At 44.5% G+C, this 27,706-nt stretch overlaps 1 protein-coding gene across 6 annotated transcripts; it reads left to right on the top strand.

The window, feature by feature from the left end:
* Positions 1-6: 6 nt before the first annotated feature.
* EWSR1 (EWS RNA binding protein 1) lies at positions 7-26,735 on the top strand. 6 transcript variants are annotated; one of them, XM_061141593.1, is made up of 17 exons: positions 7-146; positions 4,563-4,599; positions 4,739-4,790; positions 6,059-6,182; positions 10,430-10,616; positions 12,532-12,699; positions 14,814-15,025; positions 15,927-16,107; positions 18,873-18,907; positions 19,448-19,480; positions 19,778-19,896; positions 23,378-23,507; positions 24,251-24,373; positions 24,802-24,964; positions 25,363-25,460; positions 25,909-26,161; positions 26,338-26,735. In XM_061141593.1, the coding sequence occupies exons 1-17, from the start codon at positions 134-136 to the stop codon at positions 26,375-26,377; spliced, it is 1,968 nt and encodes a 655-aa protein (XP_060997576.1). In that variant the 5' UTR covers positions 7-133; the 3' UTR covers positions 26,378-26,735. The 6 variants fall into 6 exon arrangements, with proteins under 6 accessions (XP_060997576.1, XP_060997577.1, XP_060997575.1 ...); XM_061141594.1 differs by having other exon boundaries at positions 6,056-6,182; positions 19,790-19,896; XM_061141592.1 differs by having other exon boundaries at positions 6,056-6,182.
* The last annotated feature ends 971 nt before the right edge of the window (positions 26,736-27,706 follow it).

Below are 27,706 nucleotides of genomic sequence, written 5' to 3'. Positions count from 1 at the left end.
CCTTCCTCCACCCCCGTGGCGGGGGCCCGATGGTAGCGCCCGAGGTTGCGGGTCTCGCGCCTGCGCAGTGCGGCGTCTAGAGGAACTGCGAGAGGGAGACGGACGTTGAGAGAACGAGAAGGAAGGAGAGAAAATGGCGTCCACGGGTGAGTGTGGTGGGACTGCGGTCGCGCCGGCGACGGCAGGGACGCCCAGATTGGGGGTCGCTCGTCTTTGGGGATGGCAGGATTGGGGGTCGCTCGTCTTTGGGGATGGCAGGGACGACTGAGTGGGCTTTCCCCGGAAGGGTGTGAGGGTACCCGCCGTGGTCTGAGAAGCTCGATGGCCGGCGTCCCCCTCCGCTCCTTCCCCTCCCCCCACCGGGCAGGCCGGCTCTGGAACCTTCCGGCGCCCCCGGCACGCGGGGGGCTGGAGGCGGCGGGGGCGCGCGGGGGCCTGCCTTGGCCTCCATTGTGTGCCGGCGGTCGGGCCCGGAGATCCGGGCCGCTCGCCACGTGGGCGGGGCCTGAGGCCTCGGGGCCCCGCGTGCGGTTGGGGGGGAGGGTTCGGCGAGGCCTCGGGCCCGGCACCCCGAAACTGGAGGCGGGCGGCGGGTGGCGGCTCGAGAAGCGGCAGGCCCGTTGTCTCACTCTTCCCACCACAACTCCATTTCCAGGGCGGCAGCCTAGGCCCGAGGCCGACTCTGCCTCATCGAGAAGCCCGGGGGGGAAAAAAGCAAACAAAAAAAGGCTTCGCGGACTTGTGAGCCGAGGGGCGCCGACCTGTGAGCCGGAGCCCCGTCATTCTTAAAGCCGGGTCGGTTTGCACGTCCAGGGCTGCCGAATTGCCCCCTTCCGCGGGTTCCAGCCCCCAAGCCGAACTTCTGCCCAACTGGGCTTTAAACGGAGCGCCCCCACCCCACGGTCAGCTTTACAACTACCCAGTCGGCTGCTTCTTAAAGTTTTTTTTTTTTTTAAACCATTATTAGTCCTTCTTTCGCCACAAAAAGCAATTAAGCGGCTTCCCAGGGCCATTTTTCATCAAACGCGGAGGGAGGCCTGTTGTATAATGAGGCCAACCCGGTTCGCTAGGCCAGGAATCCCCCACCGAAAGCCATTTCTTGGCCTTTTTGATTTAGGAGAAACAAAAGGCCTCGGTCGGCGTTTGAATTATGCTTAAGTAATCATCTCGCACGTTTATTCGCTTAGGTTAAGCCGAGAGAGGCTTGTTTATTTCGTGGTCTGACAGAAGAGAGCGGAAGGAGGCGCGGACTGGACTTTGAAAGAAAGCCCGGGGTGGGATCTGGAACTTGGTGTGTGGGGTGGTCCTTACCGCCCCGGGGTGTGTAAGAGAGTAGCCTAAACGCGACCTGCAGTTTGCAATCCGTGCACTAACTGCGGTTGTGGGTCGGGTGGGGCGATTTTTGCCTCTGGGGCAAAATCTTAGGCAGCCTGACTCCAGGCTGTTAGAGAAGAGGGAAGATGGAAAAAGCTTTGGGTCCTTCCGAGTTTTAATTCGAAAAGGGTCCAGAATCCAGCAAGGGCAGGACAGTCTTAAGAACTCTCCCCAGCTTTGTGGTCTGTAAACAAGCAGGTAGTGGATGCTGGCTGTTAGTGCCAGGGTACAGAGTGCCCCTGGAAGAAAGGACTCTGAAACAAGCACAGTCCAAGACACCTCCTGGTGGGGAATGGTTTCCTCAGAGCCCTGTCCTCCTCCCTCTTCCCTGCAGTGTTAGGATTCTGTAAGGGGGAGTGCTGCTCTCCCTTCCCCGTGAAAGTTCGGGGAGTACATATGTGTGTGTATTTAAGTGTGTGTGTGTACGTGCCAATTTTTCGTTCTCCTTTGCTCAAGCTCTGTTTGTTTACTGGTAACCACCGCATACTGTATTAGAATTACAATTGTGTTTTATGTAGACACGGCAGTAGGTCTGACCGGGGGGACCTTTGAGGGAATCCTTAACTTACCTGGACTTCAGTGTCCTGTCCTTCAAGATGACGGGATTAGGCTAGACCTTTGAAGAGCTTTTTGAGCCCTTAGTTTCTGATGTTACAGCAAAGCATTTTTGCTTTCACGGAGTTGTCCCAAAGTGACTTTAACTTATGATGTAGTCTGAAGCTCTAACTCTCCACAGTTTGAATTGTGACTGCCTGAAGTATCTAAAAGCCACCACATTGGGCAATAGTCTTAGTTTTTCTTCCTCCTTATTTGGCGTATTTAGAAAAGTACCTAAAGTATATGTCCACTTTAGCAAAGAAACTTTCAAGTAACCACCATTCAGACCAAGAAATAGAATATTGCTAGCACTCTGGGTTGGGAATATCCCCAGGAGGAGGACGTGGCAACCCGCTGCAGTAATCTTGCCTGGAGAATCCCATGGACAGAGTAGCCTGGTGGGCTGCAGTCCAAAAGGGTGCAGAGAGTCTGACAGGACTGAAGCGACCTGACATGTCACTCTGGAGCCCGCCCCCCCCCCCCATAGCCCCCGTTCTCCTCAGCTTGTCCTCGGTTCTAATGTAGTCTTCAGCTACACGTTTGGGAGTTATTAAAAAAAAGACAACTGCTAAATAATCTGACTAGTGTGTAACTGTAGATTTTTGAGGCCATATAAATGTTTGTATGCTGTAGGAAGATAACATAAGTTCTCAGGAAACACATTTACTACCTCCCTCAGCCCAACAGTGTGGGGCTAAATCAGCTGGTTTCCCATTGATCTGAGATCATTCCTTGTTCCATGTCAGCTTTCCCAGTTTTATGTTTTACATAACTGTTGTGTAAAAGTTCTCCTGCAAACATTGAACTTACGTGTCAGTGATGTAGAGCCATTCCTCACACAGAAGCCTCAGCAGAATGTAGGTTGAAATATTTGATTTTTGGTGTTTCATTGATGTGTTTATTTTTTAACTAAAACGTGAAAGTGATTTGCATTTCTTTTCATATTTCACATACAGAGCTAAGATTGTCTTGAGCAAATGGATTTGCTCATTATACATAGCCTTTGGTGGTTGATTTGATAATGTTGATGATTCAGGGTTCTGAGTTAAAGGTGTAGAGGAAGAAAAGTGGTCAAGTTATGTGTAGAGGTGAAAAATGAGCCAAGTTAAAGAGATGGATTCAGCAGATTGCTTTGGGGGCAGGCCAGGTGAACTGTGAAGCAGGCTTCTGTTGGAGTGAGGTTAGAAACCCCCTCTGTGAAGAGCTGTTAGCTCTTGCTTTCAGATAAGGCACTACTTGCTGATTGGAAAGAAAGGACCCTTTGGTCTGCCTTAATGGCTGTATTGTCTTCTGACATATTAATAGAAAAAGATAGTAGTTCTTAGGGAGAGCAGAGAATTGGGCAGGGTTTTTTATAAGTATATATGAATGTTTACTTCAGTAGTGCCATGAAAGCTTCTTAATAATTTTATTTTCTATTTTCACTACTTTTAGACACCTCAGTGGACCAGAGGGGTTTGTTTTTTCCTTTTAAGTCCCTTTTTGTGCTTTGTAAATTTCTTCTTTTCAAAAAAAGAATATTTATTTATTTGGCTGTGCTGGGTCTTAGTTGCGGCACATTGAATCTTCATAGTGGCATGCAAACTTCTCTCTGGTTGTGGTGCACAGGCTTAGCCACCCTGTGCATGTCGGATCTTAGTTCCCAGACCAGGGATCGAACCCATTTCCTGTGCTCCAGGAGGCAGATTCCTGACCACTGGACCACCAGGGAAGTCCTTACAAATTTCTTATGAGAAGAAAAATTGTAGGAAGGTTTACTTAGGACAGGGGAAGAAAAATAGTGTGTTTTTAAGGTGAAATCACTTGAGTTTTAAAAGATGGTTTTACCTAAAACCAAACTATTCAGCCAAAACAGTAAATGCTTTCTCCTCTGCCAATTACGAGTCTGCCTTAACTACTTCAGTGGGATTTGTAACGTGGGTAGTTTTAAAATTATAGATGTGACCCATCATAGGGTCAGCAAGCCCTTTAGAACCCTGGTTTGCAGGATACCTTGTCTCATTCTCTGCCATTTCTGTTCAGCCTTCCTAGGGAATTATGGGTGGTCTAACTTGTTTAAGTGAGGGGGTGTTTTGTTTTGTTTTTGCTTTTGCTTTTTTGAACTAGGTTTTGAGGAGATGTAGCTACTGATGTAACCATTCCAGTATTAAACATTGTTATATTGTTGCATGCCTCCTGAGGGTAAAATTTTGGATCCTGTTGGATTTATCTTGTCTCCTGTTACTTTTAGGATGATGATCATGTATTTGAAATGACAGCCAGTGGTTAACGGAGGCTTTGTAGTCATGGAACATGCAAAGTATCTTTGCCAAATCAGCTGATCTTGACTTCATTAGCTAGCACTTTGTTCAAATTTTCTGAATTTAACTGGCTTAGACTTATTTTTTGGTTTGGTGTTGAGAGATAAGAGATACTCATTTGGGGAGGAAAAAAAAAAAGAGAGATACTCATTTGGACCTGTGTTGTCCTGTAGGTCCTCTTAGTACGGTATTTAAAAATTCATCTTCCTGCTGCCTGAATTCCTTCCCTCCTTTTTTTTTTCTCCTTGTAAATTCTGGCTTCACACTATTTTGTCTTCTTGTTTTCTCTAGATTATAGTACATACAGCCAAGCTGCAGCCCAGCAGGGGTAAGTCAGATTTTTACAAGTGTACTTTGGGTGTGATTGGTTGCTTTTTTAGAGTACAGAGCCTCCTCTAATTGTGGAGAATTTAGTAATGGAATTTGGATGTTCTGTATTCAGTTCTTGCGTTTAATTTCTCTTACAGCTACAGTGCTTACACTGCCCAGCCCACTCAAGGATATGCACAGACTACCCAGGTAATTTTTAAGATAATTACATGTGGCTGCGTCCCCAAGTAAACTATTTCCATCAGCCATTTAAAAATAGCTAGCATGAATCTTTTTCAAAAATTAGGTAATGGAAAAGTATAATGTGTTTGAAATCATAAAACGCACAGATATTTAAACTTTCACAGTGGGAGGGCCATTGTAATGAAACTGTTCTCAGACTGGGAGTTGCTCGTTCTCCTTTCCTTTCTGGTAGTATTTCTCAAGTTAGATGTTTTGCTCCATGCTTGTTTCTTCTACATATTTTGTGTTTAAGTTTATTTAACTTAATCGTACAGCAGTTTTGCAGAGGAACGTGATAATATGGCATTTTGCAGATGAAAAATTGCAGTGCATAGATATTACACCATTCGCCAGTGGTTGCACAGTAAGTGATGGGTCAGCTCTTAAGACTGCCTAACTATAGGGCTTCTGGGCTCTTTTTAGTACATGAGCCTGTTATCAAATCTAGGCCAAAAGATACTAGAAATTAACTACCTAGTGTTCTCAAGATCACCTCAAATTCTGAAATGCTCTGTGACATAAAAGAGCTAATAGCTAAGAGCTAATAGCTCTGTTGTGGAAAGATTCTAGGACAGGCAGAATGTGATGTCTCTGGCAGATCTTACATAACTGGCCGTTCAAATCTAGAATGTGATCTTACTGATATCTGAAGGAACAGCTCATACCTTGCCAGGTTTTAAGTATTACTGATGTCCAAGTCCAAAATTCAGTACTCATGCTTTACTAATCTAAAGGAGACGTGTAGTATTCCTTATTTTCTTTGAAGTGGTGTAATAATTTGTAACTCTTTGTCCCATGCTGAAAATCCAGTTTTCAAAATTGTCTGACAGGTTTTAGCCCTATTTTCATTTTCTCTTTTCATTTTGTTTTTCTAGCATTTGTTTCTGTTTGCTAAAACTGCTACACTGGGTACTAGTAATTATATATCTTTTCCCTCATTGTGCATCATTTGAGGGCATCTTGTTAATTTCTTGTATCATTAAATTGAGATTTTTACCTGTTTATCTCAGGAACTTTTTTTTAGTTTATGAAAACACAAGTGGATTAGATAAGGGGGAAACAAATGTTAGTGATATTGTGATCTCTTGTCTTTTTTTTTTTTTTTTTAATCTTTTTATTAGCATATTTTTTTACTTTGGTTTTCTAATTTAGGAACTTAGAAGTAGGTAAGTCCATTTTATTGCTAAAATGCTAGATTCACATATGAAGTTCTTGAATTCTTTTTCTTGGAGCAGGCATATGGGCAGCAAAGTTATGGAACCTATGGACAGCCCACTGATGTCAGCTATACCCAGGCTCAGACCACTGCAACCTATGGGCAGACCGCCTATGCAACTTCTTATGGACAGCCTCCCACTGGTAAGACCCTGGGAGACTTTGGGGTCATGTTAGCTAGGGTGTTTGCTAAGGAACTTGTTAGTTGTGCTCTTGGGTATATATTCTAGTTGATACCTTGGCGCTGGGAATTCTTTATTCTTAGGAGGAGCTGGGTTTTTGTTTTTCCTTTTCCTTACATTCTCCTCGAAGGATCTCTAATAGAATGTGGGTGGGGTAAATTCCAAAGGAAAAAAGAACTTTTTCTTTCATCTGTCTTACACAGTGTATTAAATAATCTCACGACAAAATGGAGAATATATAAAAGATTGTGCTAATGCTAATACTGGGTAAGAATGAGCCTTCTTAAACCGAGCTGCTTAAAAATGGAACTGATTTTCAGATCTGTTTGCTTCATCTGATAGTGTGCCCTCTACTTTCTGTTTTGTGCTTTCCACAGTAGAAGGGACCAGTACAGGTTTGACTATCCTGCTCATTCTTGCATGGGAAATGCTTTCCATCTTGTCTAACCCTGTAATGTTAACCCTTTAGGTGTTTTCATTTGTTTAACCCTCAGACTTTTTAACATCACACACAAGGTGCTACTGGAAAACTGCTTCAGGTGCCATTTGCAGATCCATGTCCTTTTTCTTTATGTGATTTTGGGAAAGATTTTGCTTTGTTTTATTTTACATTATTTTGTGTCAAGCCTTAATAATAGCTGTTCACTTTCTTAGAGGTATTTCAGATGACTACTTCCCAGCTGATTTCCCCCTGTTCCCTCAAGGATAGGTTGCATGATTAGATTTATTTAGAGGAACAGATTGCCATCCTGCATGTATTATGTTTGTCTGTTGGTTGGTTTCCAGTCCAGACACATTTTATTTTCCTTTTAGGTATTAATGATATTATTTTAATCCATAGTATGTTTTAAATATATATGTAACAGCATTCCAGGGAGCAAAAAATAAAAAATGAACCATTTTAAGAATTAGAATAAATTATATCCTAATACTGGGGTTGAAAGTGGAGTGTGTGAAAATCGTACAATAACTTTTTTATGTTTAATACTGTGTAACATTTCAGGATCCCTACCTTTTCCCCACCCACCCACTCCTGTCATTATTATTGTAAGAGAATATTACTTTTCAAACTATCTCCAGTCCCCAAGTTACATATGGTCTACCAGAACTGGTAGGGAGAAACTCACCTACAATTTATTTCATTGTGTGACCATGTTGTGGATTTGATGGGAAGTATTTCCTAGTCTACCTAATGCATATCATTGAATAGGATGGGAAGCGTTTAAACTTTCTGTGGGTGTTAGTTGGCAGCTGTAGAAAAAGCTGGAACTGAAATTTTGCAGTTTGTATTTTTAACACAGAATTTTGAAGTTGTGAGATGAACTTTACATATTCAAGCTATTACGTTTTTAATGAGATGTAATTGACATGTATGACATTACTTTCAAGTGTACAACAAAATGACTCAGTGTTTGTGAGAATTGTGAATTGATCACCACCAGTCTAGTTAGTGTGAATTACCACACATCCTCCCCCCACCCCCCCACCCCCACATCATCCTTTTGATGAGAACTTCTCTCCACAACTTCTAAGTATACAATACAGTATTGTCAGCTATGGTCACTATACTGCACTTTACATCCCCATGACTGATTTTTCACAACTAGATGTTTTTAACTACCTTTAACTCATTTTAAAAGCGAGTGTCATTTGAAGTTAAATAATGCAGCCTTTGGAGTCTCTGAATCATTTTATAAGAACATGATCAAGTCATTTGTAGGAAATACAGTTTCTAGGTTCTGTAGAGCTATGTATTCACTTTGTAGTTTATAGAAGATCTTTCACATCTCCCCTAATTCTCCCATCAACTTTTGGAGTGTAGGAACTAAAATTAAACCTGGTGAGCAAATTGAGGCCGAACCAAACCAAATAGGACCCCAAGAGTAGTAGGTATGTTCAAGCACACTGAGTGCTTTCCCGTACCTCATTCTGCCTTCACGCATAAAAGTCCCTGGATGGTTACTGGAAGGAATGTATGTAAAAAGACTCTTTTCTAGAGGAGGGCCTATAGAAATCTCAGCTTATTAACTGGAATGGAAATATTAGACTTTAGATTGTATTGTTGAAGTTGAACAAAAATTCTGGTGGTTTGTGTGATGTTTTTTACTCTCTTTTTTCTTAAATTCATCACCACCTGGTAAATAAATATGTTGTCTTTTTTATATTGGTCATTTTTATTGTCATTTTGTTCTATTAATTTTTGCTCATTTTGCTTGGCTGCTTGTGTGGGTATTACAGATTAATTAAAAGATTATTAATCAGGTGTCTATTACTGTAATTTTCAGCACTACAAGGGTCTGTTGCTGGATGTTTTTATGACATGAGTTACTGCCCTTATCAGTTTTTTGTTGTTTTTTAATTGTTGTCCTTACAAATCTTATAAATGGCTTGTCATGGAGAGGGGAAAAATCTGTGTAGGAGTAATAGGGTAGGTGGAATTAGATTCCAGTTAAATTTAAATAAATGAGTGCTTTATATGGTTGACATTAGGATTCTGCAAAGAACTTTTAAATAAACAGTTTAGATGAATAACATGCCAACTGAAAAAACTTCCAGTGCTTGGGACTCCTGTGTTGTGAAGTGTGCTTTCATATACATTTCAACCCAATGTATTTGAGAAGGCAGTTACTGTTTTTGTGTATAATTAATTTCAGAATTGCCCTGAAATGTTTGAAGTGGAGAAGAAAGTATTCTGTGCTACAGATTGGTGACATTTTACATTGCACAGAGGGAAGTTGATTTTTTTTTTTTTTTTTTGGCTAGTAAGTTCTGTGTAGAGTGAGGACACTGTTCCAACTGAAGTTTGTTATGAGTACTAAAACTTTTTTTGCTTTACTGAGATTTGGATTTTTCTTTGATGGACATAAATGCTGACTACTAGACTTGACTCTGACTGCTTGTTGAATAGGAAGAAGGAAAGCCAAGCACCAGGAAAGGTTATGACGCCTCTTCTAGGAAAGGGACTCAAGTTAGGAACTGCAGGTTCAGAGGTTGTCATGTTCCAAGCCCAAATTCCAGATGGAAGGGCATGGACCCCAGGAATTCCCTGGTGGTCCAGTGGTTAGGACTCGGGGCTTTCACTCCCAGGGCTTGGGTTCCCTCTCTGGTTGGGGAACTTAGGATCCTGTAAACTGCACGGTGTGGCAGAAAGGGAGAGAAAGGGTGTGGGTCCCATCTGGTGTGGCAAAGGCAGGAACTAGGGAGAGACCCTTGCTTGGTCTTTGCACACCCACAGGGACAGGTGTGTGACACTTGGTTAGGTAAATAGGGGGGCTACAAAGTCCACCTCCAGTATTGCTTAGCAGGAGAAATACTCATTTGCTCATGGTAGGTAAATAAGAGAGAAATGGGGTGGATAACTTGATGACTACTAGAATCTCAAATGGTTTATGTGAAATTTAACATTAACTTTCAGTGTGTATTTTGGGAGTATTAAGATAATTTATCAAAAAAGTTAAAGAGGGAAACCTTTATTGGTTATACATATGTAAGCAAATATAATTTGTAGTATGTCTTTATTACTAATGTAATGCTGGTAACTGGCATTTTCTTAGTAGTTTGTTACCTGAAGCAAAATCAGTGGTTCTTAAAGAGTGTTTAATCAGTTGTTAATATCTCACTGAAAATTAAACACATCTTCTCCACAATTTCCAGTTTCCTTAAACTTGAATTGCATATGATGCTTGGAGCTGAAAGCAAATAATTCCAAATGATAGGTTTTAATGCTAAAGTTGTACCTGGATCCTTATTTTGCAGCTACTTTAACATACTGTGTCTTTTACCTCCCTTTCTGGGGCATTTTATTCCTGTTTGTAGAGATTTGGGGTATACTTAAGTAGTTAGTTGAAAGACTTGTTAAAGAAGGCCTGTTTGCAAAGCCAGTGTAGAATTCATGTCCCCTATTGAATCCCTTCAAGGTGGGGGTAAAGGGAGCCCTTTTTTCTATATGAGCATTTTCTGTGGCCTACTCTCTTTGTTTCTGTTTGGTGTGGTTTAGAGCAAAAGAGACAGCGCTTTGCTGAAAACTGAGTGTTTTCAGAGAACTTAGGCATTAAATATTGGTTTGTTGCTACTTTTACTGAAGGGGAGATTATTTAAAGGGGCCAAATATTATAATGCTTGAAAGTGATTTATAATTTGTTCTGTTAACGAGTGTTCAGGCACATCTCTGAGGAGCCAGAAGTCTGACGTAGCCCTCCTTTGTTCTAGGATATTCTACCCCAGCTGCCCCCCAGGCGTACAGTCAGCCTGTCCAGGGGTACGGCACCGGTGCTTACGACACCACCACTGCTACGGTCACTACCACCCAGGCCTCCTACGCAGCTCAGTCTGCGTACGGCGCTCAGCCTGCTTACCCAGCTTACGGACAGCAGCCGGCAGCCGCTGCGCCTGCGAGGTAAGGCCCCCTCCCCTACTTCTAACGCTGCAGCCTTGGGCTTTCAGGAAGGAGCGCATACCCGCCCACTTAAGAGAATCCTTGACTTGGTTCCTTTCTAAAGCTTGCTCAGATCTACTTGGGTGTTAACTGTTCTTCACCCAGTACAGTCACTCCAGGAATGTTACTCATCATTAAGTAGATAAGTGGTGCCATCCAGGGGCCAGAATAAGGAATGTCACTGAGTAGGTTGTTTGGTTTCAGTAGAATGGGCATGTTGATACAAGGATATATTGTATTTACTTTGCTAAACCCAGATGAAAATAGAGTGTAGTTTCCTCACAACAGAACAACTGATGGACTTATAGTTTGATGCTTTTACCTTTGGTTTTATTGACCCTGTAAATGGGTAATAACTCTCTCTTTGGGAAAAACACTGTAGTTCTCAGTTGGGGGTGGGTTGGTCGTAGAATTATGTATTTCAAGGAACAGTCACATGATTCATTTGTCAGTAAAGACTATATCCATATCCAGAAGTCAGACATTGGTGATGTGATTTTCTTTTTTTTCTCTCTCTCTTTTTTTTGTTTTTGTTTTTGTTTTTGCTTTATTTCTGTGATTTTCTGTATTGTGTACTGGCTTGGTAATCTAAGTACCATAGGCAAGTATGAATTCTTAACTGGGTGCCTTGCTGTAGGGTGAATATTTGGGCAAACAGTTCGTACTCCATGACTGATAAGCAAGTAAACAATATTAATTATTACTTAACAGAAGATTTCAGGTCTTTGCTTTAGACAGTGCACTTAGGTGGCTTCTGCATACAGTCTTGAAGGAACATTGAATTCTAGTTTGAAAGAAGACTTTAGGGAGTAAACACGAGATCAACTTGTAACCTAGATTTTTTGTCTGCTGTAGAGGTAAGAAATTAGCTCTGGCAGACAGTCATGAGAGTACTTATAAAATGCACAGTGAGTAATCAGAGCTACTTAATGGTTTACATCTTTCAGATAGTCATCAGTGGTTAGTGTTAAGCAGGTTCCTCTAGGGTCCCAATTCAGTTGACTTAGAATGTTGTCAGATGTTTGAGGTCCCATTTGATGCTCCATTGCAACAGTGTATCCAATCCATGGGGGTGGGGGGGGCAGGCAGGTATATGTTAGTCTTTGAATAAGTCATCTTTTTTTGGTTCCTTAATTTTTCAATCCCTCACACTTTAAAACAGTAATCTGTCTCCTGATAAGTGATAGCTACTCACTTTTCCCTCAGAGAGAGGGAGCTTGTGAACTGTTGAGCAGCTCTTTGGAGAAAGCAGTACTTCTACATCCTCCCTGGTCTTCCTGCTGATTCTTGGGCTTTGCTTAACATAGCGTGCATTCAACTCGGCTACAGCCCTGTTACAGACTTTGGGGTTAAGCAGTAATAGAGACCTCTTTGGTTTTTTTCCCCTTGGGATTAAGATTGGTTTTCATCACTTCACAAGGGTATTTCCCAGTTCACCTTGAGCATGAGAGGATGCCATAGACTTACGTAAATGTTACTTTAACCCAGAATTTGCATTATTGTTAAAGTTTCTTGTTTCTCTTTAATAGTCCTTGTTGAGAAAAGGCATTTTCTTCCTGAACAAACCACCTCCCATCCCAGGTCTGTTAAATGGGCAGCACAGAGTATTATAATTGCTTCTATAGCTGATGACATGAATGGAAAGGAGCGTGTTGATGTCTCTTCCCTGGATGTGATTAAGACTCTTCCATCTTTAGTGTTCTCTTCCAGCAGAGACCATTGGACCAACATTGGGTTTTGATGGAGTTCACTTTGCAACTCTACTTATTATTTCCAGGCTCAATCCTAACATTGCTTATTGCTCATAGATTGAGTTCTTACTCAAGAGTTTGGTGTTGAGAGAAAAGAAGTCTCACTTTTTTATTTCTCCTTTTAGACCGCAGGATGGTAACAAACCCGCTGAGACTAGTCAACCTCAATCTAGCACAGGGGGTTACAACCAGCCCAGCCTAGGATATGGACAGAGTAACTACAGTTATCCCCAGGTACCTGGGAGCTACCCCATGCAGCCAGTCTCGGCACCACCGTCCTACCCTCCTACCAGGTCAGTCTCCTCTTGCTTGTTCTTGTGGCCAGTGAGCTAGTGGGGTAACACAGCAGGTTTTTTTCAGGCTGTTGCCCAGCTTGCTTTTGCTTCCTCAGGTGAACTGTGTTACCTGACTCTCCCAGGGATAAGCCTGACCATATATTCTACATTAAAACCTCAGTCAAAAACACTTCTAAATATCAGTACATTTTTGCCACTTTTTTTTTTTTTAATTTATTCAGATAAGAAACAGTGGCATGGAAGCAGATAAACAGAACCATGGAAGTCACATTTTCCAGGTGCAGTTGAAATGGGTCAAGTTGCAGGGCATTGTTTTTTCAAAAAGAAAGTTTACCTTAATCATACTATGTTAACTTAAAGGTCCATTCTTGCACCAGTCTTAAGCCAAGGCCTTTGTTTTTGACTTAAGAGTTTATTGTTCTGCATTTTGTCTTAATTAGCCACACCAGCAACTACAGTGTCCAGTTTTGGTTTCTTTAAAGTAGAGGAAGAACCACAAGTTGTCTCAGATTTATTTTTTTGATGCAAGTTTTCAAATTAACTGTCTGAATTCTGTCCTCAAGTGTTAACTTGGTTTTGATGTAATTAACATTTCCCCTTTTTGTATTCATTTCATTGGCTTATGTATAAGCAAGCACAACTGACTGGTAAGTGTCTCTGTACAGCTTGGAGCAGAAGTGGGCAGGGTTTGAGCAGTTCCTCCCAAGGGCCCACCCACACTTGTCATGTTGAAAGCACTTCATCTGGCAAGTTGAATAGGTGCACTTGGTGTGAAGAGAGGCTTTTGAGTCCTTACAGCTTTCCAGGGGCGTCTCTGGTGGCTCAAACGGTAAAAAATATGCCTGCAATGCAAGAGACCCAGGTTTGATCTCTGGGTCTGAAAGATCCCCTGAAGAAGGGAATGGCAACCTACTTCAGTATTCTTGCCTGGAGAATCCCATGGACAGAGAAGCCTGGTGGGCTACAGTCCGTGGGGTTGTAAAGAGTCGGACACGACTGAGCGACTAACGTTTTACAGCTGTGGTGAGGGAGGTGCAGATACTTAAAATTATTGTAGTTAGAATTAAAATTGTACTATGTGTTGTCTTGTTTTTCATTATCATGCTTCATCTAAAGTTTAATATTTCAAGCTTTATTTCTGTGTAAAAGTATCTTTGGTTAGTTTTCCTGCCCTTTAGTTGACGTATATGAAGGTGAATATCAGTCTGATACTCATTTTTCATATAGTGTCTTGATTCTCATGTTTCCTTGTCCAGCTTTTCCTTATTAATGTCCAGATTCATAGACGATCAGGCATGTCTGGAAGTTTTAGAACTATACACTAAAGCAACTTGAAACTTACCCTCAAGAGAAAAGTGGCCACACAAACACACATCAAGTGGCCTTGTACCTTCAGAAAACAAGTCTTCACTCAAGAGAATTATTGTAGGCAGCCTTGGAACTGGATACCATACTTAGCTGCCTCACTTTTCTTCTCAGTGCCTTTTCCTGGGTCAGCCTTCCTTGGGAGCACAGTCTTCCTTCAATACAGGAAGCACCTAGGCTCCCAAACGTGCCTCGAGTTTGGTTGAGAGTAACTGTTGTTCTAATGAGCACGTGTGCCTGCGTGTGTGTGCTCAGTTGTGTCCGACTCTTTGTGACCCCGTGGACTGCAGCCTGCCAGACTCCTCTGTCCGTAGGATTTCCCAGGCAAGAGTGCTAGTGGATTGCCATTTCTTCTGCAGGGGATCCTCCTGACCCAGGGATTGAACCTGTGTCTCCTGTATTGGCAGGTGGAGCCTCCTAACCCTCCACTACTGCGCCACCTGGGAAGCCCCCTTTTAATAAAGGTGGGGGTGGTAAAGGGGGAAACTCTTAATTAAGGTTGTACATTTTATAGATGGGTTCGTTTGTGTGTGTGCGTGTTTGTATAATACCCCCTCCTATTCAGAACTTGATTTTAAATACAAAAATACTTTGCTCATTTGAAGTTCAGCATGTTAATATGTAAAGAGTAACTGCATTTTTAAGGGTTTCTATGTTACATGCTGGGAATGTCGCTTATATTTAGGGGACCTAAAATAACAAGCCTCTCCTAACGAGCTGTTTTGTTTTGTTTTGTTTTTTCTCAGCTATTCCTCTACACAGCCGACTAGTTACGATCAGAGCAGTTACTCCCAGCAGAACACCTATGGGCAGCCGAGCAGCTACGGGCAGCAGAGTGGCTACGGCCAGCAAAGCAGCTATGGGCAGCAGCCGCCCACCAGTTACCCCCCCCAGACCGGGTCCTACAGCCAGGCTCCAAGTCAGTACAGCCAGCAGAGCAGCAGCTACGGGCAGCAGAGTGAGTTGCTAAGAGAGAAACCCAAATAAGAATGGTTGTGTTTGGAGTTTCTGAAACGGGGAAACACTCTTTACCACTGTGCACTTTTGAACTCCAGGATGCATCTTGAGGGTATCATATCCTGGCTAATAATCCTGGCTTTTCTCCAGTTTAATTGTTGTTAGTATGCCTTAGGAGAAAAGAAAGTTTGTAACTGACCAGAGAAAAAGTTTCAGACTGCCAGCCCTGCTCTCTGGGGAGGTTATATGCAGTCAGTGAAGCCAGCTTTTCTCATGGCCTGCCCACCCCAGCTCATTAAGAGAGCGTAAGCCGGTAGCTATTGAAGACTCCTGCAGTTGTGATAGTTAAAAAGATACTGTATTTTGATTTTGGTTTTTTTTTTGTTTACATTCGTAAGACAATTTTTGTGGAATGCTTACAGTTTATTTATGTGGAAAAGTAACCAAAAATTCAAAAAATTATTTTCACAATTTGATCTTTGCCTGGATTGTTGTCTTTTAATTTAAATTGCATCCATGAGTACGTCTCATTATGACAATGAGTAGTGCTTCTTGATGGAGACTACCCCTTAGCAACCCCCAAGAAACCTGACTTCATTTTTGTTTGTGGTTTAAAGAACAGTATTTTAAGGCATCTTGGGATACAGAACCCTGTGAACTGTTGGTCAGAGTCCTGTTTTTGTTTGAGAATGGTTTTTTCCTAGGCAGACTATATGAGATTACTTCAGCCTTTTTTGTTGAACTTGATAAAAAGCTTACTGATAGGGCTGCTTAATCAGATGTAAAGATGATGGTACCTCGGTTAGTGCCTTGCACTTGAGAATTCTGTGATTCCAGGAGAAAGTACAACAGCAGTGGTGTGAATGCTGATCCGTGGCTTACAGATGTGACTCTTTCCTCAGGTTCATTCCGACAGGACCACCCCAGTAGCATGGGTGTTTATGGGCAGGAGTCTGGAGGATTTTCCGGACCAGGAGAGAACCGGAGCATGAGTGGCCCTGATAACCGGGGCAGGGGAAGAGGGGGATTTGATCGTGGAGGCATGAGCAGAGGTGGGCGGGGAGGAGGACGCGGTGGAATGGGGTAAGAGCAAACCTTTTCTCCTTTTACCTAATTTTGTTTCATCCATAGGATTTTCAATGGAAAGAAGGGACTGAAAGACATAGGAAATTTATTTCTGCATTTCCATGGATAGTCTGATGAGCCCAAGCCATCTTGCAAACATGGAAATGTCATCTCTGTGGCATATCTATAGAGGCAGTTTGCTTTTTTAAATGCCAATCTACTTGGTTGGGTTGGGGAGAACAAAGAATGGTTTTGAAACTAGAGCTTTCAGTTCCCTTCATGGTTTCCAGAGGTCAAAAGCCTCCTGGGTAATAGATTTGGGATGGAACACACACAACCCTTCTAACAACCCTAGGTTTTTGACTAATTGCTTCTGAATGATTGTCTTGAAATACCTGGTGTATATACTGCAGAAAAGGAATGCAGCTGTTTTCCACAATGTTTGTCCCCAACTTCTGTTTATACTTGGAACTACTGAACATAAGTGATGAAGGTCTTGGTCCCATAACCCTTGAACTGTGGCCTGAGGTGCACCTGGTATACAGAGAAGTCTAGTAGCTTTGTGCAGAGTAATGTATACAGTTGTAGAATCACTCTCCCCAGTGGAGATTCTGAGAAGTCTAAATCGGTTTGACCATTTTGATGGATGGCACAACCTGGTTTAGAAAACTTTGTTTAGAAGAGTAACATGAACCTGCTACCCCACCCTCCCCTCCCTCCTCCCACATCCTTTTCCCTTTCTGGTGTCTCTACTTTGATGAAGGTGAGGTGAAATGTTGGTTAACATAATCCAGAAGGCTTAGCTCTGTGTGTGTTCTGTCCCTGTATAAACTAGTAAAAAAAAAAAAAAAGTTATGCAGAATGTTGGTATAAGTATAAATTGGATTTGGTGCCACCATTGGTTCAAGGAAAAACTGAACAGAATTTCTTTAGAAGTGTACTTCAAGATTAAATATATAATTGATTTTTAGATTTTATATTAACAAATCTGTTTACTGCTGAACAATACTGGTTTAAAATACTGTTTTGCATATTCTGCATAACTTAAGCCTTCAGTGAAATCTTTATTGGAAGAAAGTCATTTTATAAGATGCAAAAATTTATGAGTAATTTGGTATAAAGTAGAGTCAATCTTCTGATTTGGAGAATGTCATTCCATTATAAAGGTTTCACTTCTTTACAGATGTTTTAAATAGATGTAGACACTTGAAATCACTATCATCACGTCTCCAATCATCTAGACTCCTTAGTATTTTTCGATTGCAAAACCAATTTTAAGTTTATTCATTTTAATTCTCCAGAAGTAATAATTCTACTAATTTTACTAGATTTTGCTAGTAGAGGGTGTTCCCTCTTTCTCAATGAGAAGTCTCTGCTGAAGCCATAGAAAACATCGTGGCTTTCCCCACAGGCTTTTCAACAGACTGTGATGCAGTCTGTTGGACCCTCTGGGGACAATACAAGAGCCTTTCCCCTCCCCTCTTTTCTTTATTGTGGTGTGGTGATGGTTTTCAGTGTCTTCTGCAGGTAAGGCACTCATTGTTGTTAACATGCCCTTTTTCATTGCCTCAGTATTTTGATATTTTCATTGGCTGTTAAACGTGGAAACTTTTTAACATGCTTTGTCGCATTTATATGCTACAGGTTACAAAGTGAGAGCCTTGTATACACTTCAATACTTAAAAAGTACCCGTACTCAGTACTCAGCCGGCAGCATAATGAAAAGTGGGACTAGACACGGTGTCCATATGGAGAGGAAAAATATACATAGAATATTTTTAACAAAATGTATTCATTGTATAAATGGAATCCTTCTGTAACTTTGGTAACTGCATACTTGTTGTTTGGTAATGAACCAGAGGAGGTATAATACTCTAGAATTGTGTAACATTAAAGTGTAAACTTTTGTGTTTTAAGAGAGAGAACATTTTATGGTGTGTACTTTTAAAAAGGAAGCAAAGCTGCATGCAACAGCTTGAAATTGTATATTCAGGTATTAAAGGTGCAATACTGGTTAGAAAAGCTCAAGGCCTCCCACTGAGGAGCTGCCTTTTATTTAAGAAAAAAACCTAAAAGGCCCAATTCTTATTCTTCCCCTTTGAAAATACATAAGGCAGTGATTTTATACTGCCGTTGTCATTAATCTCAATTGATATGTCTATAAAGTTGCACCCCCAGTCTGTGGAGCCTTGGCATTTGTTGTAAATTCTCCTTTCACAGCGATTGTTAAACCCGTTAGCACCCTGAAATGTATGGCTTCATGCTGAAGATCGGCTGGATGCGTCCTCTGGTGTGTGTCATAGGCCCTACTCTGGTGTCTCCTGCTTTCTATAAACTGTGATTGTTAAGAAGCCCAGGGCCTCACTTGGCTCTCCTGTGGGAGAGGTTGAGGGTGCACCTTTATGAACATGAAAAGATTCATCACAGCAGTTACCTGGCTTGCTACTCCTTTCCACACAAGCTCTCCCTGTTTTTCAACTGATGGGGTGGGTGTTTGGGATGTATTTTTCCCCCAATTTGCCAAGTATTGCACTATTAATACCAGCCCCCGAAATGAAAGGAATCAACCACACTGGTGTGTACAATCAGACAAGCAAGGTTGTGTATAAAGGAAATTTGAGCAAGCCGCCCTGAAGAAAGGCATAGTGACAAGATGAGAGAGATGCATTGTTTGGAGATGTGTTTAGCCAGTGCCCTTCTTCCCCACGAGCCCCCCCAAGGCTCTGAGCGGTACTGGCTTTTAAAGGGAAAGGCCTTCATTTCTTCGTTTATCCCCCCAGCAGCGCTGGAGAGCGAGGTGGCTTCAATAAGCCTGGTGGTAAGTTTTTGAGTATTACCATGGATAGTGTTTAAAAAAAAAATACAGTCAGTTTTTAGAAAACTATAATTTTTTATTAGTTTGATAAGTGGTTTAAAAATGATCTCTACAAAAGAGACTAATGGGTACTGCCGGCACTGTCTTAGGGGTAATAAGGTTAACCTACGGTTACGAAACAAAGGGTGACTTGGAGTATTGAGCAACTGCTTCTGTAATATGGGGGAGAGTACATTTTTAAAATTTGGTTTATTTGGAGGAAAAAAAATTTGACTTAAATTTAACACTAATTTGGCACGTAAGCACTGAGAGTGTATTTGGTTAATGGTTTAAAAGCAAACTCTGAGCGAAGGAAAAGCAAACCCTAGCAAACCTGTCACATATGTTAAAGGGGCACTGCTCCATTCTAGCAGTGCGGGTCGTTTTGAATTTAATGAAGCCCCATCAAATGGTGGTATAGTAGGTAGCTATGTGTGTTTGTAAGGTTTGTAGCTTGCAAGACGTGCACTAATAATATTTTGTATGATCTTTCCTGGTTGGCAGGACCCATGGATGAAGGACCAGATCTTGATTTAGGTAATTTTGAATTCCTGGAGTTATGATGTGCATTGTAATTGAATAGCCCAGAAGCAAGTGTGTGTGTTGGGAGTTCAGCAGCCAGGTAGATGAGTGGAATACTCTTGCTGTCAAGAGCAGTTTGAGGCTTCCTTTATCATGAGTAAACAAAAAGACACCAAAAGTTCTGTCTCACTCTTGTTAGTAAGGTTGGTAGTTCTCTTGGCTTTGTGATGAATGCTAGCAGGCAGTAGTGACCATTGGTTAATCAGCCCCCATGGATACGTGACAGTAACTGCCTCTCCTTTTCTCTGGAAGGCCCACCTGTAGATCCAGACGAAGACTCTGACAACAGTGCAATTTACGTGCAAGGACTCAATGACAGTGTGACTCTCGATGATCTGGTAGACTTCTTTAAGCAGTGTGGAGTTGTTAAGGTGAGTAAGAGCATGATCCTGTGTGCTGGCAGATCTTGTGACCACAGGGCATTTTGAAGAGAACTGACTTGGAGAGTTTCTGAAGTGGCTTGATTTTTCCTTCTGGACTGTCCATATGTGGTTTGCTCCTTAAAATACAAAAAGCAGAAAGCAAAAAATACTGTTCTACAGAAAAGAAATCCTAAACATGGTTTAAGCATATTTGATAACTCAGGGTCACTTTTATAATTATCAAGTTAATTGTAAGAATATTTACAGGAACTTTTTGGGGGGAGGAAATACAGACTATAATGTTTTTAAAATAACATGTGTCCATACCCCAGCACAGGCAGTAGGGCTTTATGAGTTCCTTGGAGGTGCCTGGTGTGTGTCTTCCTTTCCTAGTTTTGTCCCTTCTCCCCACGCGAATCCTGAATTTTATCCTCCCCTTTCTTTATAGATGTACCTCAATAATATTTTGTTTCACATAATTTTGAAGAATATTAAAACACTACTGTAACAAGGCAACACCATTCTGGACATACACTGGGAACAAACAGATAAGAACCCTTAAAGTTTACGTATAGCATGGAACATGTTGTAAAGAGGAATATAGTTGTTCTGTGTTCAGTGATCATGATTCTCAAGGAAGATAGGAAAGGGATAAAATGAGGAACAGAGCCACTCCAAGTGGGGAATAATTTCAGAATAACAGAGGGAATAGTGAGACAGGAGCTTGCCTGGCAAGCTTGAAGAAGCTTGGAGTGGCTAGAAAGTTTGGTTTGACTACTGTGATGGTTACCAAAGATGAGGAAAACTAAGAGAAACTGGAATTTTGAGAAGGGTTGAGGAGGGTCCCTAGGTCAAAATCTCAAAGTCTGGGCATCTTGTATTTTTATCATAAATACATCACAAGTTATTCGTCCATTCTGTTAACACACAGGCTGTCTGTTCAGTATATAAGCCACACTCCAGCGAACATCCTTGCACATGTTTCCTGGTGGCGCTAGTTTCTCTGGTGTGTACATAGTTGATTCTTGTTACTCGTGGCGCTAAGTTCTATAGTCACTACAGACACTGGATTCTCAGCGAATGCCGAGCCACCGCCCCAGAAGTGTGTACACACATCTCATGTAGATTATAATCACGAATTCTGAGAACAGTTCATCCTGATAACTCCTACTCATTTTACAAAGGAAAAGGTTCAGAAGTGTGTCTTGCCTGCATTGGTATTCAGATTTGTCCAACTAGTCCCACAGCCAAAACTCGTTACAGAACACTGCCCCCGACCTCCCAGTTTCTGGCCTCTGGTCGTCTCCAGGAGAGCTAGAACGGGAGGAAAGAGCGTCGTCTTCCTCCACTGGGAACGTGCATCCGGCCACAGGTCTTTCACTTTATGTTCGTTGCCACAAATAACTACAGAAAGTGCCACAAGTGTTGATTTTGGAGTTACAAATATTTGAATCCATGAATAATGAGAACTGACTATACCCAGGTGTAGAACTGCTGGTTCTTAGGTGTGTACAGTGTTTAACCTCAAAGTAACCATCTGGCTGACCAGTGTAGACGTTTCACCACACATCCACCACAGCCTCATCAGGAATCACGTGTTTGTTTTTTTTTAAACTTTCAGTAATCTGGTAGAAGAAAATGGAAATGTAGTTTGCTTTTCCTTGATGGTTAATAATGTTATAATGGCCTCCTGTCTTCTTTGAAATGCCTGTTTGTGTCTCATACGCACTTTTCATTGGGTTGTCTGTCATTTGTTGATTTATACGTGGTTCTTTATGTTGTCTGAATGCTAATCTTTGTCTTTGTTGCAAATACAAGTCTTCCAGTTTGTGGCTCAGTTTTGAAAGGGCGGGGTGGGAGATCGTACCACTCTGCTTGCAGGATCTTCTTCCCCAACTGGGGGCTGAAGCCATGCCCTTGGCAGTGAAAGCAGGGTTCTAGCCGTACCACCAGGGGGTTCCCTGAGGAGGCTCACATTTCACTTGTTTTCTTTCGGTGAATAGGAATTCTTAATGTTTTCAGTCATTACCTTACTGGGTTATGTCTTCATGTTTTTTTTAATCTGCAAGACCTTTTATTCCACATCTTTTGAAAGGTCTACCTTCTCCCTGGTGGTATATGGCGCTGTCACATAGAAAGTACCGTCTGTACCTGGGTCTGTTTCTTGGTTCCATATATACTTTTCGTTAATTATGTGATCCTGTGCTAGCAGCTCTGCTAATTACTCTGTGCTAAATCTCAATCTCTAGTAAGGCAGATTCTTGTTTCATTCTTTTTACTTCTTGCTCTTCTATCTGTACATTTTAGAACCAATTTAGGAAGTTCCTTAAAAACCCCAGTTGGGGGACTTCCCTGGTGGTCGAGTGGTCAGGGTCTCCATGCTTCTATGTGGAGGGGGGAGAGGCGCGATCCCCGGTCGAGGAACCGAGATCCTAGGTGCCTTGTGGTGCAGCCAAAAACCACACACACACAAATAGGATGTTTTTTTATGATAGAGTGCTTTCCTCCCACCCTCCATTAGCATTGTATTTGTGTATTTATTAGGTCTTTGGGAAAGCCCATCTCCTTAAAAGTTTTGCAGATTTTTTTTTTTGTTAATGGGCGGTTTTGGAATGACTTTTTCTGATCCATCTATATAAAAAAAGTTACTTTTAATAAATCTTAAAATCATAAACTTCCTACTTGTGGATTATATAGTATATTGTATATTTGGGTATTAGGATTTATTCCTAGTTAAGTAAGTAGTGTTTACTATCAAGTTTGTAAAATTAAAGATTTTAAAATTATATAACCCATCATTCATACCACTATTTTGTCACATTTCCTTTGTCTCTATATGCCCTTTATAAAAACATAGGTATCAGTCCATGTATATAAGTTACTTCACTTAAGCTCTATATATATTTTCATGTATCACTAGATACATAAATGTGTGTATCTTAAAGAGTTTGATCATATGCATGTGTAATGGAAAAAATACACGAAGCCATATTCCATATATCGTGTAGTGTGGCTCCTGAACTCAAGCTATTTGCATCTGGTATTGAGCGGGGAAGCTAGTCCTGTTCTGTCTCTGGAGGGAAAACTGGCTGTGATTGAGCGTGAGGTGGTCAAGCCCTTTTACTTTTAGCACATCACAGCCCTGTGCACTGTGTGGACAGTCGAAGGGCAGCCTCACCCTGTGTGCAACGTGTCTTACGGCTGGCCTGACTGCACCCTAGGAGGTCGCTGCTCACCGGGCGCCTGTGACGCGGCCCTTGGTTAGGGTGCTGGGGCAGCGCAGGCCATGGGAGGGGAGGCTGGGGTGCAGATGGGGCACAGTTTAGAACTTTGGGTGTGTTTTGGTTTTATGATAAAACATGTAAGAAGAAAAAGTCATTTACGTGTACATAGTTGTGGTAGCTACTTTGAAAATAAGTCACCGATAATTCCACCATTCCTCTGAACTAGTATTTCTGGTCATAGCTTAATTATGCTATTTTATGCGTAGATGAACAAGAGGACTGGACAACCCATGATCCATATTTACTTGGACAAGGAAACGGGAAAGCCCAAAGGCGATGCTACAGTGTCTTATGAAGACCCTCCAACCGCCAAAACTGCTGTTGAATGGTTTGACGGTAGGAGCCCTGGGTCCGCGGGGTGTGCCCGGCCCTCCTGGCTCTGCCACCTCGGGGCACACAGAGGGTCTGGGAGCAAGTGTGGCGGGGAGAGGGTCTCGTGCTCGAGTATGTCCTTCTGTTGGAATGATTTTCTCTTAATGTGGTTCTAGGGACCAGGGACAGATGGGCTGTCCCTCTGTGTAGCTGTAGGGTGTGCAGGAAGGAGGACTTGAGAGTCAGAAGAGCAAGGAGACCCTCTCTGTGCTCCTGGAGCAGCGCTGGGGGCGTCCGGGAGGCGGCTTGCCCTGCTCCCCTCAGTCACACAAGCGCCAGGTGCTCACCTGGGGTTGAGAGAGCCCTTATCTTCGGTTGTTCTCAGATCCCCTTGCTTCTCTAAGAACAGATGTCAGAGGTGCAGAAAACCCCACAGACCCCTCAGCTACACACATTTGTGGTTTTATATATGTAATGACTTTGGCGTTGATCCTAGAATTTCAGTTCACACAAAACCAACTTGAAAGTGTCAGCAGGGTCTGTCTCCTCTCGGCCACTTCCTGCTCTACTTCTCACCCTGTTAAGGCTCTTCTGGCCTCGCCTGTAAAAACCTTAGGGAAGACTGTGGGAAGACACTGATGCGGTGGGAATGGTTGAGTGTTACAATGGGGTGCAGCTGGTGAAAACGGAGTCGTGTAACCTTACCTGATCCCCTCGGGGCGAATGAGTTGGACACTGGGAGTAATGAGTGTTTTATCTCTTTCTAGGGAAAGACTTCCAAGGGAGCAAACTTAAAGTCTCTCTCGCTCGGAAGAAGCCGCCCATGAACAGCATGCGAGGAGGCATGCCGCCGCGCGAGGGCAGGGGGATGCCGCCGCCGCTCCGAGGAGGTATGTACCGGGTGCTCTCAGGCTCCACTCTGCTGCTCTGAATGTTCGGTACCCTTGTGTTTCTAGAGTGAAGGCAGGCCCCTTAGGGATACTGAAAAGGTGTGTCAATACCTAGTATTGAGTACTGACAGCAAAAGAGGAGGAGGGGTTGATTGGTCAGGGAGGCTGAGAGCCCTGGGAACCATGCTCTGGGGGGTCAGCCCTTGGGCTGCCATTTGTTTATCCTGCTTTGGTCCCTCACATGTGTGAGGAGGCCTGTCCTCCAGCTGTAGGGACAGACCACAGGGACACAGAGCTGTGCCCTTGGGCTTCTGGCGAAGTAGGACCGGGCAAGGGGCCAGCGACGCTGTGATCCAATTCCCTTCGTGATTCACACATCCTGTAGCAAGTCTGGTGCTACAAAGAGGTTTGCTGTTTCCTTACTGCAGGTCCAGGGGGCCCAGGAGGTCCTGGAGGACCCATGGGGCGCATGGGAGGCCGCGGAGGAGACAGAGGAGGCTTCCCACCAAGAGGGCCCCGCGGTTCCCGGGGGAACCCGTCTGGAGGAGGAAATGTCCAGCACCGAGCTGGAGACTGGCAGTGCCCCAACCCGTACGTACTTCTCCCAGCCCACCCCTGAGAGGCCTGCGGGGCCCCCAACCCGTATGTACGAGAGGGCTGCGGGGTTCCCAACCCGTATGTACTTCTCCCGCCACATCCCGGAGAGGCCTGCGGGGCCCCTTTTGTCCAGGGCAGCCTGACCCTGACCCTGCTGTGGGGTGGGGGCTGTCAGTCCTCACCAGCTGCCGTGGGGCCTTCGGGAGACTGTCACACAGTCCACTGGACTCAGGCCCCTCTGCACGTGCTTGTCCAGACGCTTGGCCGGATCAGACTCTGGTCCTGTGTGTAGTCAGATCCTCCGCGTGGAGTTGGACCCAGCCTCGGTGTTAGTGGTGGTCTCTGCTCAGGCTTGTTCAGTAAGTGATTTCTGTGGTGATATAATTATGCAGGGGCTGTGGAAACCAGAACTTCGCCTGGAGAACAGAGTGCAACCAGTGTAAGGCCCCGAAGCCTGAAGGCTTTCTCCCACCACCTTTCCCACCCCCGGGTAGGTACCCACAGCTTCTTGGCACTGAACCTCCAGTTAGCGCCGTGGGCTTGGTAACCAGCGGGCCAGGGTCACGTTGGTGTCAGCAGGCGCAGCCCTGACCCTGGGCACAGTCAGTTCTGCACTTGACCTTTGAACAGCACAGGGGCACTGATCCTCTGTGCAGTTAGAAAAATCCCTTAATTTTCACCATCCGCCCTCCCTCCGTGTCTGTGGCTCCACACCCTCGGATTCCATGGACTGCGGATTGTGCAGTCCTGTACTTCATATTTGGTGGGAGAAAATCAATGTGTAAGTGGACCCCCAAGCATTTCAAACCTTTGTCGAAGGGTCACCTGCAGCCCCAGCATCAGTTCTGAACTGTGACCCGGCGTGCAGTGAGGGCAGTGCTTTGCACCCAGCCTTTCCGTCTTGGCACTGAGTGTCCTCTCCTGCGCGCTCCCCTCAGGCGGTGACCGCGGCAGAGGTGGCCCTGGAGGCATGCGGGGAGGAAGAGGTGGCCTCATGGACCGCGGTGGTCCCGGTGGAATGTTCAGAGGCGGCCGTGGTGGAGACAGAGGTGGCTTCCGCGGCGGCCGGGGCATGGACCGTGGTGGCTTTGGTGGTGGAAGACGAGGTGGCCCTGGGGGGCCCCCTGGACCACTGATGGAACAGATGGGAGGACGGCGAGGCGGGCGAGGAGGACCTGGAAAGATGGATAAGTACGTGGGGGTGAGCCAGCTGGGGGCCTGCGCGGCGGGCGGCAGCCCCTCCCCCCGGAACGGGTCTCACCACCCCGGGTGGGAGGCGGGTGGCTGTCCCAGGGCGCCCTGAGCTGGGGCCGGGCTTCCTCTCCACCCCCGCCGTAACCCACCACCCCTTCCCTTCTGCTGGGCAGAGGCGAGCACCGTCAGGAGCGCAGAGACCGGCCCTACTAGACGCAGAGACCCGCAGAGCTGCATTGACTACCAGATTTATTTTTTAAACCAGAAAATGTTTTAAATTTATAATTCCATATTTATAATGTTGGCCACAACATTATGATTATTCCTTGTCTGTACTTTAGTATTTTTCACCATTTGTGAAGAAACATTAAAACAAGTTAAATGGTAGTGTGCTGAGTTTTTTTTTTTCCTGATTTTAAAGATGGTTGTTTAAGACTAAACAATGGGAACCCCTTGTGAGCATGCTCAGTATCATTGTGGAGAACCAAGAGGGCCTCTAACTGTAACAATGTTCATGGTTGTGATTTTTTTTTTTTTTTTAAATAAAATTCCAAATGTTTATAAACAGTCACCCTTCTCCGCCTCTGTTCCGCATCCACCACACGGCTACTTGGACGTGCCCCCACCGCCCAGGTCTCCACTTGTTCAGGTGTCCTGACTGCTTTTCCCCCAGGTGCCAGCCCCTCCCTGGGGGTCTCACCCTGCCTGCCCCCCCCCGCCCCCCCATTCTCAGAGAGGAAGCATCCCCCTTGTCCTCATGGACTCCCTTCCCTCAGACCTCAGCCCAGACTATCCTCACCAAGACCCACACCTCCTACCACCTCTCCCGGAGTCCCGGCTTCTCTGCGCCCCCCCGTCACTCAGTTCTCGGAGCCCCCCGGGGACTCCCACCGCGCCTCCCGTGACCCCCGAGAGGCCCCTGGGACCTGAGCTGCCCTCAGCCTGCCTCCCTGTGGTCCCACCATGCGAGTCAGCATGTCCCTGCCGGAGGCCAAGGACGCCACTCCCTTGGCCCTGGCAGGCACAGGGTCACACCCCCGAGGCCCAAACACGCCCAGGATGCCACTGGGCTGCCGCACTGTGCCAGGCGCTGCCCCAGCACGACCAGCTCCATGGGCTGGCGAGGAGGGTCCACGCCCTGGAGGGGCCGGGGGGCGCCTCAGAGCCTGTGGCCACCCGCCCCCAATCACACACACACAGGCATCCTGGGCCTAAAAGCCGGTGCCCGTCGGCCCCCCGCCCCAGCCCGCAGCCACCTCTGGGACAGCCACCAACCAGGTGTGACCGACCTTGGGCCTGAAGCTGCCCCGGGTACCTGCCGCACCTCGGCCTCGGGTGGCACTGCCCTCAGACGCCCTTTGCCAGCCCTGAGCCCAAGGTTGCGCACAGGCGGCTAGAGCCCGCGGGCGCGGCCCCGCTCCCTGCTCTCAGGAGCTCCCCGTCACAGGACGGAAGTTTCCAGCACAGCCTCGTGGCCCCACAAGGCCACGCCCCGCAGGTCCAGGTGAAGGTTGAAAGGTCAGTTGAGAGGACTATGACGTT

The sequence above is a fragment of the Dama dama genome, chromosome 5, assembly GCF_033118175.1.
Source record: "Dama dama isolate Ldn47 chromosome 5, ASM3311817v1, whole genome shotgun sequence".
Taxonomy (NCBI): domain Eukaryota; kingdom Metazoa; phylum Chordata; class Mammalia; order Artiodactyla; family Cervidae; genus Dama; species Dama dama.
This window is presented reverse-complemented; position numbering and strand designations above follow the sequence as displayed.

Excerpts from the sequence above, each read along its gene's own strand:
- EWSR1 (XM_061141592.1), top strand. Across the intron at positions 4,791-6,055 it reads GATATGCACAGACTACCCAG|CAGGCATATGGGCAGCAAAG; the intron begins GTAATTTTTAAG and ends TTTTTCTTGGAG. Across the intron at positions 23,508-24,250 it reads TGCTGTTGAATGGTTTGACG|GGAAAGACTTCCAAGGGAGC; the intron begins GTAGGAGCCCTG and ends ATCTCTTTCTAG.